The sequence below is a fragment of the Aquarana catesbeiana genome, linkage group LG04 (genome assembly GCF_042186555.1).
Source record: "Aquarana catesbeiana isolate 2022-GZ linkage group LG04, ASM4218655v1, whole genome shotgun sequence".
Taxonomy (NCBI): Eukaryota; Metazoa; Chordata; class Amphibia; order Anura; family Ranidae; genus Aquarana; species Aquarana catesbeiana.
The window spans coordinates 4,726,885-4,742,593 of record NC_133327.1 but is presented as its reverse complement, the minus strand read 5'-3'; the positions used below and the strand labels follow the sequence as shown (position 1 = coordinate 4,742,593).

At 43.8% G+C, this 15,709-nt stretch overlaps 1 protein-coding gene across 1 annotated transcript in view; it reads left to right on the top strand.

Moving 5' to 3' along the window:
• The window catches only part of LOC141141102 (vomeronasal type-2 receptor 26-like), an 88,917-nt gene extending 74,456 nt beyond the window's left edge, over positions 1–14,461 (top strand). Inside the window, exons 6-7 of the mRNA XM_073628811.1 lie at positions 6,922–7,045; positions 13,551–14,461. Of these exons, the coding sequence (XP_073484912.1) occupies positions 6,922–7,045; positions 13,551–14,461 (1,035 nt within the window). The remainder of the gene's footprint in view (positions 1–6,921; positions 7,046–13,550) is intronic.
• Positions 14,462–15,709: the final 1,248 nt, after the last annotated feature.

Here is a 15,709-nt window from a genome sequence, read left to right as displayed (position 1 = left end):
ATTGCAGCATCGTACAGTTTAGCTACCCTGTCGAATCTTCGTAGAACTTTCGACAGACACCATAAGCCAAAGGTATTAAAAAAGTTGCGCTAATATTGTGATGGAGGCAACAAAATGAATGCCTCAAAACCTTATGAGAAATAAATTATAAACAAGTGATGTTCAATGTGCAGAAAACCAAACTTATGAGACACAAATAATGTCCATACAATCTGTGCATAATGTACAGAAAGTGATTATAAACGTAGTAATCTCCAAAAAAGAAGTCCATATATTGAAAGTTTATTAAGCAAAAACAAAAAACAAAAACAGTATCCCCAAGTGACAGGTGAAAAAACTCTTGCTGAAGTGAATGGGGTGCGTAGATGAAACCTCCACCTTCAAAAATACTGCCGCTTACAAGAGGATGTTGGTCCCTTAATTACAGGGAACCTCACTAGGCAAATGGCTGTAACCCCAGCCCGGGTTTCCTAGAGACAGACACTGGATACCATCACATCCACAGGAACCCTCTCCATAGACTGCAACAGACCGCAACAGGATGGTGTATCAGAGTAAAAAACATAAATTGCTCCACATAGTATAAAATCTTCACATTTATTGAGTAAAGGCAAGCGAAATGTGCACTTACAAACAGCAGATAAAAATCGACAAAAGAGAAAGCCGGCCGGCTCCAAAACAGCCCATAACTCCCGGGACTAGATTAATGGCGGTGTCGTCAGGACGTAGCTCCTCCTCCCTATTGTGCTGTATAACATTATAATCGCTGCTTTACATAGTTTTGAGTGTTAGCGCAGTATTATTTTTTTTCCATTTACCATAAGCCAAAGATTCAACGTTTGTATGTTTTTCGTTGCTTTGTCGAATCTTCGTCATTCATGTTGAATGGTCTACTCTACCCCAACAGTCAGCCAACTTTCACATTCATTTCTCAATCTCCAAATGCAATGGCGGGTGCGGCATCCAACGTTGTGTCAGATATTGATATGGCATTATAATATAGAATCTATAATAATAAATCCCCCCCACAACACGGGCAGCCTCTGAAACTATCACAACACTAGTATCACTATCAAGTTCACATCACTAACACAATAGCTGCAGATTATTATGAAAAAGTTAGGTTGAACTGTAGCTTGCTTCACTATTGTTCTGCTGCTATGCTTAATTGCTGAATAATTCAGGTTTTCTGACTAACGGACCAGCTAAGATTGACTGTCTTCTGAAATGATTCAGTGTGTGTGTCTCTCTCTGTTAGCAAATTGTAAGTGAAAGCAAGTTGGCTGTACGTGTGTACTTAGTTCTAGCTATTTTACTGCCCCTCTTCTTTGGTTACAATCGGCCAATAACATTCATCATCATCATTATTTTTATTTTACTTCCCCCACCCAATTCCAGCAGCGATCTTTTCTCTCTATGTTGAATCTTTTCTCTCTATGTTGAATCTTTTCTCTCTATGTAGAATAATCTTGGACTAACAGAGTTAAGGTTAAGCAAATTTGACCACAGGTTTGATAGACACAGATTGTTATTGTCAGCGTCATGTCGAATCGCCTATCTATATCGAACTGTTGTCGCAACGAAAACGAAAATAAAGCATTTGTTTATGTCAGGTCTTTCAGTTTTCGTATTCTGCGCTTTTGTTATCGTTTGTTAAAATGATAACGAAAATACCTGAAATTCGGACAAAAAATGCATTCGGACGAAAATGAATGCACATGTCTACTGGGTAACTCTGCTGACAGCTGGGAAGGATGCAGCACAGGGTTCAGTATTGTTGGAGCTTGTTCTGCCACCATGCCTCCAAAATGCTAGTGGTGATTCTGCCACAGTTCTCTCCTCCACCCCCTCCTCTTCTTCTTCCTCTATGGCTTCTTGTGCAGATTTGTCCTCTGAACCAGCGGTGCTCCGTAAGCATTCAAGGGGCTACGCAAGCGCTCAGGTAAAAAGATGCCATGAGTTGCATGAGTTACATAATTACATAGTAGGTGAGGTTTAAAAGAGACACCATCAAGTCCAACCTATGTGTGTGATTATATGTCAGTATCACATTGTATATCCCTGTATGTTGCAGTCGTTCAGGTGCTTATATAATAGTTTCTTGAAACTATTGATGCACTCCACTGAGACCACCGCCTGTGGAAGGGAATTCCACATCCTTGCTGCTCTTACAGTAAAGAACCCTCTACGTAGTTTAAGGTTAAACTACTGCTTAGGGGACAGGAGCCACACTGGGGAAAAGATTCTGTCAGCTCTGCAGGGGCAGACTCAGAGGTGGTTGACGCCATGCCAGCTTCAGCCAGGAATGGTTATATGCGACAATGGCACCAACCTTCTCTCCGCCTTCCGACAGGGATACTTGACCCATGTTCCATGTTTGGTGCAAGTCCTGAATTTGGTGGTGCAGCAGTTCTTGAGCAGGTACCCAAGTTTACGAGATCTCCTGAGGCAGGCCAGAAAGGTCTGTGGTCATTTCTACTGGTCACACAATGCCAGTGCACGGCTGGCTGACATTCAAAGGGAATGCAACCTGCTCCCCAATCACCTCATTTGTGACATGTCCACCAATTGGAACTTAACATTGGAAATGCTGCAGCGGCTGCACATGCAGCAGAGGGCCATCAATGAATACCTTTGTGAGTATGGCACCAGGACAAAGTCAGGGGAGCTTGGCTTCTTTTCGCCACGCCAGTGGCTACTGATCAAGGATGCATGCACTGTTCTCTCACCATTTGAGGAAGCCACGAGGATGGTGAGCACTGACAATGCATGCATCAGTGATACTGTCCCTCTTGTCTTCCTGTTGGAGCACACGCTTCATGGAATAATGGACAGGGCACTTGAGGCAGAACAGCGGGAGGAAGAGAAGGACTTCCTTATCTCTCAAAGCCCCCCTTATCCAGATATTATTCCTTTGGGCCAGATAAAACACACAGGAAGAGGAGGAGGATTGTGCCAGCATGGAGGTGGAGGATAACACTCAGCAGCAGTCTTCAAGAGATGGTTTCCAATCCCCAGAAACCAAAGGAGTTGTACGTGGCTGGGAGGAGGTTGTTACGTATCATATGATCCTTAGAGACCCAGAGGACTCAGAATCGAATGCCTCTGAAAACTTTCACAGGCTTTGCAGAATCAAGGAGGCCATGCAGCATAAGGACCCTAAGATTCGTGGTATCAAAGAGAGGGATCATTACTGGCTGGCAACCCTTTTTGATCCACATTACATGGGTAAGGTTGCAGAACTCATCCTGCCTTTGCAGAGGGAGCAGAGGATGAAACATCTTCAGGAGGCCTTGAAGAACGGTTTGTGCAATGCATTTCCAGACCCTGGGAGGTTACAATTTCCTGGCGCTGGACAACGTGTTCCTGAGGCTTCGTTCAGTCGGAGGACTGTAGACAATTTTTCAGCACATTCAGTGCTGCTGAAGGGTTTGTAATGTATCAAAGAGTGCGCCTGTCCACAGACTCTGTTGACAAGCTCATATTCATAAAAATGAATCAGTCTTGGATCAGCAGCAATCAAGCACCTGATGCTGATGTAACTGATTGAATTTGCTTTTGATCTGAGATCCCTTGAAGACTGCCTATGCTGACTGTCCTATTCCTCCACAATCTTGATGATGCTAGCTTCCAACAATATTTTTGGTTTAGGGCACCACCACCACTGCATAAGGCCCAATTTTTCTGTCCTTGTTTAATAGGGGCATGTAATTACAATTTCTAAACTAATATTTCACAGCAGGGCCCATTTCTGTGCCCATCAAGAGTATCTGTGATGGGTTACAGTGTTGTGGCATCACCACCACCAAAGGCAGAATTTTTCTGCCCCAGCATCAGAAAAAAAGAATAAGCGTGCCCCATGGCCACTTGCAGAGGAAGCACCATGCCCAAGACCAGCACTGTTGACTGTAAACACAGAACCTGCTTGCCCTCTTTTAGTGGCTTGTCAGCATCTGCCTCTCCTTGGTGACCTTCCGGACATGATGTATATTTTGTTTGGCAACACCACACTGCACTGTATTGTGTACTGTGTACACCACAAGAAAAGTAGTAGCAACTGCACTACGGTTGCACTGTATTGTGTACTATGTACACCATGAGAAAAGTAGTAGCAACTGCACTACGGCTGCACTATATTGTGTAATGTGTACACCACCAAAAAAGTAGTAGCAACTGCACTACAGTTGCACTGTATTGTGTAATGTGTACACCACCAGAAAAGTAGTAGCAACTGCACTGCATGCTGCAGAGTGTATATATATATATATATATATATATATATATATGAAATACACTGCCTGAAGTAGATTAGAAATAGTACACCACGGAATGTAGATCTCTAGGCTACACTGACTGGATGCAGAGTATATATATATATATATATATATATATATATATATATATATATATATATACTAGATTGACTGTGTATATATATTAAATACACTGCCACTAACTGAATCACCTGCCTGCTTCATTTAAATCAAGCTATCTCTCCTTCCACGTCAACAACACTACACAGAGCCACCGTGCAGGCAACCTTATATAATGTGGGGCATGGACTTAGTCCCCCTGAGCCATGATTGGCCAAAGGCACCGTGCCTTTGGCCAATTATGGCTCTCTTAGCTGAGGGCGCTGTGATTGGCCAAAGCATGCAGGTCATGGTGTATGCTCTGGCCAATCATCATACAGCAATGCACTGCGCTCCCACAGTGCACTATGGATCATTACATGTCACTCGAATTTGACGCGAACGGCACATAATGTTTGGTTTTCGACGAACGGGCGAACAGCCAATGTTCAAGTCAAACTCATTTGGCCAATTATGGCTCTCTTAGCAGAGGGCATTGGGATTGGCCAAAGCATGCAGGTCAGGTGCATGCTTTGGCCAATCATCATAGAGCAATGCACTGCGATCTCGCAGTTCATTATTGGGCATTCCGCGGGCGCTCAAATTTTCCGCGAACACCCCATAATGTTCGATATTCGGCAAACGGGCGTATACCCGATGTTCGACCCGAACATCAAGCTCATCCCTACCTGTCATGCGCACAGCAGAACAGAGAACTGATTGCCCCTAATTAGCAAAGGGGCTTGCACCCATTTTGTAATTAGCAGCAGCAATTAATTTGCTCCATTTTTTTAAAAAAACATTACGTTTTTTATTTGGTTTTAACAAGAAATTAGTACAGGGTCAACATTTACAGATCAACAGAAGTGAGATGGGTACAGAAAGTACAGTGCTCAGATGTGTTACAGGTGTAAAGTACATAATCAATAAAACATTTTTAGTCGTTCGGCCAAATTCCATGCTTCTTGGAATTTTGTGGATTACAATGAGAGTTTCTCATAAATTTTGTTCATGTGGACAATATCAATTACTTCTGATAGGTTGGGAGCTAATGTTGACTTCCACCACCTTAGGATTAGAGACTGGGCTGCTAGGAGTATGTGCGTGACAACCTGTCTGTAGTTCTTAGGGTAGTTATCTATACCTTTATTGAGAAGGGCTAGTTCAGGGCGGGGGGGGGGGGACACAAGCACACCTATACATGAGAAAATGCATTTAAAAGTTTGGTTCCCAAAGTCTGTTAATTCCGGGCACTCCCAGAAGACATGTAGTAGTTTCCCTACTTGGGCACAATTATGCAAGCATAAAGGAGAGTATGAGGAGGAGAATTTTGCCAACCGAAACGGTGTATAATATCATCTGTTAGTGATTTTTAGGATAATTTCCCAGTGAGTAGTGCAGTGGAATGACTTGAAAATACAGTGGAGGGCATTCCTCCATTGTTCATGGGTAAATGTGCATTCCAACTCCTTTTCCCATTTCTGCATGGGATTGCAAAACTTGTAAAATGCCGTAGAAAAGAAAAATTCCCTTAGCTTTGTGTCCTGTGGACGTATAGAAGTTCCATGCTTTTGGGTGTGTGTGAATAATCTCTCTGGGGGCTATTTTGTTAAGAAGTTTAGTATATGGGTGAGTGTAAACGTTTGGGGTAGGCAAAATTCTCCTATCAAAACCTCTCTGGTTTTAAGCTTGTTACTGTCATACATCATATATCATATATATACATGCTTGATAAGATAGTTGTTTTTTAACAGAGGGATCATGGCCTCTAGAATATTCAGAGGGAGAAGAGTGTTGGGTAGTAGATCATAAGAGTCATGGTGCTTGGACAGATGCCTCCACTCCTTCTGTGGGAAGAGGGAGCAATGTAAGATCCCAGGGTTTCCACAAGTCACTCAGGAGCATCGTGCAGAGATCTCTAGATGGAGTTAGATTTGCTTCTATTTCCACCCATGAGGGAGTTTCTCCTTTAAGGAACCAATGTTTGATTTGATCCAAGTGCACTGCCCAGTAATACTCTAATAAATCTGGCATACCTGCAGCCCACATGGATCTATGTTTGATAAGAATGGGACCTGTGCAGCCTGCCCTCTTCCCCTTCCATATGAACTTACGAGGAGACTCAACAAGGTTGTCAATTGTTTAATTGGGAGCGGTATCGGGAGAGTGTGAAAAAGATATAGAAGTTGGGGTATTATGTTCATCTTAAAGGCTGCTAGCCACCGCCCCCCCCATGAGAGTTCAAATTGGAAAATTCAGAGGTGTGATATTAGAGGAGATTAATTGGGATGTATTGGCTGTAAGGGTAATGCCCAGGTAATGTACTCCTTCCTTATTCCATGGAAGTGGGAGTTTGGACTTAAGGGTATTTATTGTGGAGGTTTTTACTCCAAAATCAAAGATTACTGATTTTGAAGTGTTTACATTTGATGTATTTTTTATGTTTAGAAGAGTGGTGTAAGATTGAGATTGCACCACTCTTTGTTGATTCCCAACATTCTTTGATTCAAAACATAGAGAAAATTAAGCACAGCATGTAAACCTCTGTAGCCTATTTCCTTGTTTGCAGATCCCAAAGTCTCAGTGTTCAGAAAACTGTTTCCCAGGAACCAGGAAAGTCCCAAGAACAGGGATCCACTCCTGCTGCTATGACTGTGCCCAGTGCTCGGAGGGAGAGGTATCCAATGTCAGCGGTATATGAACATGAATACTATCACAGATGTTGTTTCTTCCACATGTCTATAATAAATATTCACTCAATATTAAATGGGAAACACCATTCAAAATGCAATTGGTTATGTCGTTACGTCTACTCTTGAAGTGCTGTCTGCACAGTGAGGACTACTTTGATTTACAGCATGATAAAACTTTTTCTACGTTTGCTTGATAGAATTACTAGTATTTTTTGTTAGATAACTTTGATAGTTGATAGAGGTCACAATCCCAGAGGTAATTCCACAACCTAAATAGCCCTCATGCATTTGTTCATGAGCTTTTAGGCACCGTTTGTTAGCAGGGACAATCAGTCCAAACGTCAGTTCAAAACATATGCTTGCTGCTCAGAAGTTCATCTAAAGGGCCTGTATAAACTATGGGGAAACCCCATGCTGATTTTTTTTTTTTTTTTATGTGGGTATCCCCATTACCATCTATCTCAGTCCCTCATCTAGAATAAGGGTCTGGTATAGATGAAAAACCCTGCACATTTAAAGAAAGGAGCTGGGAATAGAAAAAAAATGGCATGAGGGTTCCCCCACAATTCTTACCAGGCCCTTGGGGTCTGGCATGGATTTTAAAGGCAAATTCCACACAAAAATTAAGGAAAAAAAAGCATGAGGTCCCTACGAAAAATCCATACCAAATCATCCATGCGGTCTAACTGGCCAGGAAAGTGTGGGGTGAATATACTGTCCCCCCTTCCTGAACCATACCAGGCCACATGCCCTCAAAAGTGGAGGGGTACCTTGTTAGGGGCCAACCCTCCTGGCAAAGCACCTCGTTCCCATGTTGAGAAGGACAAGGAACTCTTTCCCACAAACCTGGCCCAGCAGTTGTGGGAGTCTTTGAGCTGGGGGTTTACAGAGATCTGGAAGCCCTCTTTAACAATAAGGGGCATTCATATACCGTCCTCCCATGTGAATGAGTAAGAGGTACATAGTATCCCTACTCATTCACAAAAAAATATAAAGTGTAAATTAAAAAAAAGCCCTGCTAAGTCCTTTAGTTAAAAAAAAAAAAATACTATGATCTACATCCATCGTCATCCAGCCATGTAGATCCACATCAATCATGATTCCTACTGACCCTCCAAAAGAAAGAAAAATGGCAACTAATGTTAAGTTGTACTACTTAAAGAGTAACTCCACTTCCATGGGGGAAAAAAAGCAAATAAAGAAATAATAATATAGCATATACAATTGCAACACAAATCATATTGTAATTGAATGTTATTAAAAAATACCTTTCCTTTTCAATTTTCAGCTCTGCAATTTTGGCTACCTGGTAGTGTTCTGTACACAGAATGTGTATTGAACATCCCCCAAAACATAATTTCCTGGTTGTGTGATTGGCTCACAAATTTTCCCAGAAGTCTGCCTTTTTGGTGAGATACTCCCAATAGGAACACTTCTAAAGGGATGCAGGCCCAGCAGCTTTTCTCACTAGTGCTCTGCAGGTGCACAGCTGATTGATAGTTATGAAACCACTCCCATTAGACCCACTTAGAACAAGGGCACAGAGGAACAAACAGGAATTTCTTCAGAATAACAAAAGGTAAGAATCTGCAACAAAGTTTGTTAAAATCCTTGCAATGTACATAGATCACCCAGAGGGGAATGTTTTTTTTCTCAAAAAAAGTGGAGTTATGCCGCATACACACGGTCGGACTTTCTAGAAGGCTAGGTCCGACGTACTTGCCGCCAGACTTCCGGCGGACTACCGCCGGACTTTCTGAACGGCCGGACTTGCCTACACACGGCCGGACTTTCCGGAATCCGGTCTTCCCGACGGACTTCCGCCGGACTTTCAGAATGAACGGACTTTCCCACACACGGACAAGTCCGTTCATTTTGAACGTGACTTGGTTACGACGGGACTAGAAAAGGAATTCAATCTCGCCGCTTTTTTTGGCGAGATTGAAACCTTGCGAGCCCCGTCGCAGGCCCTTAGGTCTGGTATGGAACTTTAAGGGGAACCCCCTACGCCAAAAAACCGGCGTGGGGGTCCCCCCAAAATCCATACCAGACCCCGATCTGAGCACGCAGCCCGGCCGGTCAGGAAAGGGGGTGGGGACGAACGAGCGCCCCCCCCCCCCCTCCTGAACCGTACCAGGCCGCATGCCCTCAACATGGGGGGGTGCTTTGGGGGAGGGGGCGCCTTGCGGTGCCCCCCCACCACAAAGCACCTTGTCCCCATGTTGATGAGGACAAGGGCCTCTTCCCGACAACCCTGGCCGTTGGTTGTCGGGGTCTGCGGGCGGGGGGCTTATCGGAATCCGGGAGCTCCCTATAATAAGAGGGCCCCCAGATCCCGGCCCCCCCACCCTATGTGAATGAGTATGGGGTACATGGTACCCCTACCCATTCACCTAGGTAAAAAGTGTCAATAATAAAACACAACACAGGTTTTTAAAATAATTTATTAAACAGCTCCGGGGGGGTCTTCTTCCGTCTTCGGGGGTCCCTCTGGTTCATCTTCTCCCGGCGTCCGTTTGGTTCTTCTCCGCTCTCCGGCCTCTTCTCCCGTTGTCCCAGGTCTTCGGCCGGCCCCTCCGCTGTCTTCAGGTAGCTCTATTGCCAGCGGAGGTCCGGACTTCTTGGCTTCTTGGCTTCTTGGCTTCTTGTGTTCTCTTCTCTTCTCTTCCCCCAGATGTTGACACGACGCTCTCTCCGGCTGGACTGGTCTCTGAGGGCTGCGTTGTGACTTATATAGGCGGAGACCCCGCCCCCATATGATGTCACAGTCCCTGGGCATGCTGGGACTGTGACGTTTTAGGGGGCGTGGTCGACCACGCCCCCTAAAACGTCACAGTCCCAGCATGCCCAGGGACTGTGACATCATATGGGGGCGGGGTCTCCGCCTATATAAGTCACAACGCAGCCCTCAGAGACCAGTCCAGCCGGAGAGAGCGTCGTGTCAACATCTGGGGGAAGAGAAGAGAACACAAGAAGCCAAGAAGCCAAGAAGTCCGGACCTCCGCTGGCAATAGAGCTACCTGAAGACAGCGGAGGGGCCGGCCGAAGACCTGGGACACCGGGAGAAGAGGCCGGAGAGCGGAGAAGAACCAAACGGACGCCGGGAGAAGATGAACCAGAGGGACCCCCGAAGACGGAAGAAGACCCCCCCCGGAGCTGTTTAATAAATTATTTTAAAAACCTGTGTTGTGTTTTATTATTGACACTTTTTACCTAGGTGAATGGGTAGGGGTACCATGTACCCCATACTCATTCACATAGGGTGGGGGGGCCGGGATCTGGGGGCCCTCTTATTATAGGGAGCTCCCGGATTCCGATAAGCCCCCCGCCCGCAGACCCCGACAACCAACGGCCAGGGTTGTCGGGAAGAGGCCCTTGTCCTCATCAACATGGGGACAAGGTGTTTTGTGGTGGGGGGGCACCGCAAGGCGCCCCCTCCCCCAAAGCACCCCCCCATGTTGAGGGCATGCGGCCTGGTACGGTTCAGGAGGGGGGGGCGCTCGTTCGTCCCCACCCCCTTTCCTGACCGGCCGGGCTGCGTGCTCGGATCGGGGTCTGGTATGGATTTTGGGGGGACCCCCATGCCGGTTTTTCGGCGTAGGGGGTTCTCCTTAAAGTTCCATACCAGACCTAAGGGCCTGGGATGCCCCCCGCGCTCGCCGCAATGGGAAAATTAGTTTTTCCTATTGCAGCGAGCGCGAGATGCAGTAACCTGCTCCTCCGTCATATCTGGTCCTTCGGACTAGCATACAGACGAACATGCTTTCCGTCAGGAACTGAGTCCGGCGGAGGTACGACGTAAAGATTTGAAGCAGGCTTCAAATCTAAAGTACGTCGGATTTCCGCCCGAAACGGTCCGTCGGAAGTCCGATGGAGACCACACACGGTCGGATTGTCCAAGTGACCAAGTCCGGCGGCGTCCGTCGGACTTTTGCAGGTGAAAAGTCCGACCGTGTGTACGCGGCATTACCCTTTAAATTGTAAGTAGTGAGTTCATGACCAAATTACAGGGGTTGGAATAGCATTCAATGTCTTTCAAGTATAGCTTGTTCCAATACTATTGGTAAGTTCACATTTTGAAATTTTGTTTTTTTTAGATTGTAGGAGCCATGTCAGTAGAATCCAATCTTTAAGAAATAAATGGGTATTCACGGAACATGTAGAGATTTATAATGTGCTTTATTTTCATATTCTTCTGGCATTTTTATGGAAAATTAACACAATTGTTCATGAATAAGATATGTAAATACAGCTATAAATTGTCCACAGTAAATCAGCTTGTGGTTTTAAACCTTGTGTGATTTAAAGATTTTTATTGCTTGATAGTAATAATAATAGTAAAAAAAAATGTATTTTTTGCATGGGGTTCTCTCTTAAAATGGTACGCAGAGCTGGGAATTTTTCTTTGTTTTTGCTTGACATGCATCGCCCATCTATATGCTCCTTGCTGTTAAGGCCAGTTATAGGTTGGGGCAGTTGCTGTTTTTTTATACCATTGGTTATTTGGTGAGTGGGGGCACTGGACAATTTTGCTGCCATTGTGCTGTTTGCTGGGTGTCCAGTGCACCCATGTGCCTTTAAGGAGGACTGGGCTCACTCCAGGCTTACCTGCCTTCAATCTATCCATTATTATTTATGTGCTCCTACTATGGAGGCTCTCAACATTTATACAGTTAGGACTGCAGATAATATTGGGGTGTCTTGTTGCAGCCTCTGCAGCTTACAAATATGTGCAAACTAAACCCCTGTTTTTAACATGAACTGTTAGACAGGACACTTTGTTTTTTTGCAAGCTGGCTGGTAAATGAGCTGGGAATTTGTCATTGGTTTTGTTTAAAATGCGTCACCCTTCCATGTGCTCCTTGCTGTTAAAGCCAGTTATAGGTTGGGGCAGTTGCCATTTGTTTGTTTCCTAAAATCCATATCATACCTGAAGGGATAAGAGTCTGGAATAGATAGATGGAACCTGAGAGTTGTCATTTTGTTGGCAATTTAAACACACTTTTGTCTTTTAAGTGTTGCACAGTAGGTCCAAACATGTTATTTATTGGAGTTTTGCATTTATAATGATTCACATTAAGAATGACTAAAATGTATGCTCTGCATCAAACAGAATAAAAAATATATTATTGCATCGGCACGTGTCCCCCAGGGAAGTATCCAGCCCCTCATGCCATTTGTTTGGCAATCCCTTGCCTATTAGCGCAGAAAATGGCGAGAGCTGTTTTTAACTTATGGCTCCAATTGACTTCAAGTAATATTAAAGGATGTTTTTTTTTTTAAATAACAAACATGTTATACTTACCTGCTCTGTGAAAAGGTTTTGCACCAAGTAGCCTCCTCTTCTCGGATCCTCCACTGGCGCTCCTGGCCCCTCCCTCTTGCCAAGTCCCTCCATAGCATGCAGCTTGCTATTGGGGCAACCAAGCAGGCTCATCTCGAGCTGATGCTCTTTCTGCCCACTCAGACACAGAGCACGGCTCAGCCCACTCTCTCCTCATTGGCTCACTGGCTGTGATTGACAGTAGCAGGAGGCAGAGACCCTGGAGAACACTGGAAGAGAACACAAGCACCTACTAAGTATAGCTTTGGAAAACGTTAATAGGTTGAAGAGGATTGTTACTCACAAAAGTGATAAAATCACAGGCACATAGGTAGTGACACTGCACATCTACGTCATCTTGGACTGGGGGAACATACGTCCGATGGTAAAGGTTGACCGTACCAGGCTCGGGGTGCGTGGTCTGGTGAGTCGATGGTTTCTGGTGCTTCCGGATCTCATGGAACGCACAGCGGGGCTGGTGTGATGTCACTTCAGAATCTGACACGAGGAAGCCAACAACTGATTTGCGGATCACGCACTCCTTCAAGCCGACGGTCTGAAGCCCCGGAAACCACTGGCTCACCAGACCGCAGACACCGAGCCTGGTTCAGTCAACCTGTACCATCTGATGTATGTTCCCCCAGTCCAAGATGACACAGAGGGTCAGATGTGCAGTGTCACTACCTATGTGCCTGTGATTTTATCACTTTTGTGAGTAATGCCCTTTTTTAACCTAGTAAAGTTTTCGAAACCTACACTTAGTAGGCGCTTGTGTTCTCTTTCAGTGTCCTCCTCCAGAGCTGTCTTCTTGCTCCTACACAAAGCTACCATCTTTGTGGGATCTATATGGATTATTATGGACTTTCTATGGACTTTTTTATGGACTTTTTATGGACTAATTTATACTTCCAATTTTTATTGATTGTCCCTTTCCACAAGCCTGGTACCCAGAGAATAGCCTAGAACAAGACAAATACTTTTCCCCAGACACTTGTTCTTACAAACATTCAATACGCATGAATACATTTGGACTGAAGACCCATTGATGTTTATTTATTTAGAAAATTGCTAAGCCATACAAAACTGTTAAGGAAACCAACCTTCTAGTCAAATGAATAATATCAACTATACATCACTGAATGATATGGAACATTATTTATGTGTCCTTTTTTTATCTTCCAGACAGTGAAAATTGCCAACAATGCAGATATGATGAATGGCCCAATGAGAAGAAGGATCGCTGTGTCCCGAAACTGCTGAATTTCCTGTCTTACTCTAATGACCTTCTAGGAATGGTCTTTGCCTTGTTCTCCTCCATTCTTTGTGCTATGACTGGACTGATATTACTGCTCTTTATTTCACACCAAGACACATCCATTGTAAAAGCCAACAACAGGAACCTGAGCTTCACCCTTCTGATCTCCATCATGCTGAGTTTCCTCTGTGTTTACTTATTCCTTGGATGCCCTAATGATATAACCTGCTTGTTACGCCAAGTTTCATTTGGAATCCTCTTCACGATTTCCATCTCTTGTGTTCTTGCAAAAACCATTATAGTTTGTGTAGCATTTAAAGTCACCAAACCTGGCAGTTTGTGGCAACACTGGCTAGGAACCAAACTTTCTAATGCCTTAGTCATCTCATGTTCATCAATTCAAGTTATAATTTGTATCATCTGGCTGTCAGTCTCTCCTCCCTTCAAAGAACTGGACACCTCTTCTTATCAGGACAAGATCATCGTTCAGTGTAATGAAGGGTCAGCTATTGGGTTTTATTCTGTTCTTGGTTATATGGGGTTTATGGCAGCTGTAAGTTTTGTTCTGGCTTTCACAGTGAGGTCTTTACCAGACAGTTTTAATGAGGCCAAATATATCACCTTCAGCATGCTGGTGTTCTGCAGTGTGTGGATTGCCATGATCCCGGCCTATCTGAGCACCAGAGGAAAGTACATGGTGGCTGTAGAGATATTCGCCATACTGAGCTCCAGTGCCGGGGTTTTAGGTTGTATATTTCTCCCCAAATGTTACATTATCTTATGGAGACCAGAACGTAACACTAAAACATATTTAATGGAGAAAAGAGTTTTACAATAAATCGAACAATTATTAATTAATACATAGTATGATATGGTTTTAAGATTTTGTCTATTGCATTTTTAGCAATGCTAGAAGGTTATTCATTATGACTCAGCATGTTTACCTTTAGACTATAGATTTGCCTTAAAACACACACAAAAAACAAAATCTAGTTCAATATGGCACTAAGTGCATAATTGTCCCCTTATTAATGTGCCATAGAAAAAAATATTGTATGACCCAAAATTGTGTAATAATGTGGCTTCAAAAATAATAATAAATAATTATAAAAGTAGACATAAACACCAATAAACTCAACAGTGTCCAAAGATGAGCTGAAACTGTTCACAAAGTAATAAAGTGTTCGAAAATTGAAACAATTGTAGCAAAATTTCTTTCTTCATTTCTGTTTAATAGTGATCGTATATATAATATCCACCCTTAAAATTCCATACCAAATCACCATGTGCTGTCTTCCACCCCACACATGGATCTGCACTCCCCAAAGGGTATTGCCATGCTTTCATAGATATGGCATTTGGCTCATGAGATCCCAAAAGATGAATCCACCTCTTCAATCAGTGAGCTGTATTTAGATGTGTGCATGTGATCTCTCCAGCAACGAGCACACAGGGAATAAAGCTATACATAGCATGAAACTGTAGGGTTAAAAATGTTTTATTATTAAATAGCCATTACACTCAAATTTCAAATGGGCAACAAAGCATCCAATATATCCACAGTGGACCACAGAAGTGAGTAGAGACCGCTACCACCTGTTTCTCACACACCGCTGGCTGTGCTGTGAGAAGAGACACTGCCTGATGCACCACTGAATTCTGCCAGTCAATACACATACAAAGCCTTGTTCCACCCTAACATGTTTCGTTGGAGGGACCCTCAAAAGATGAATTTTTCTTTCTAGATCACAGGTGGAGCTGCAGCTTTGCATGATGTAAGTTGGTATAGGTGATACATCTTAGAAATGTATTAACCACAATTGAATATTCATGCATTGATGGCAATGTTATTAATTTGTAGTGTGGTACTTCGCTGATGGAGAACATGTTTTAATGTATTTTTAAAATGTGTTGGATAAGTTCCAGTTGAAGCGCACTGTGGAGGGCGCATCCCAGTTGGTGTATAACAACTGGTCGAACCACTGTCAAGTATATTTTTGTAACATTGATCCTCAAATTTTTCTGTTAATATACATACTGTTTTGAACAAAACAACAAAAAAACACCTATCATAGTGGTGAATAAT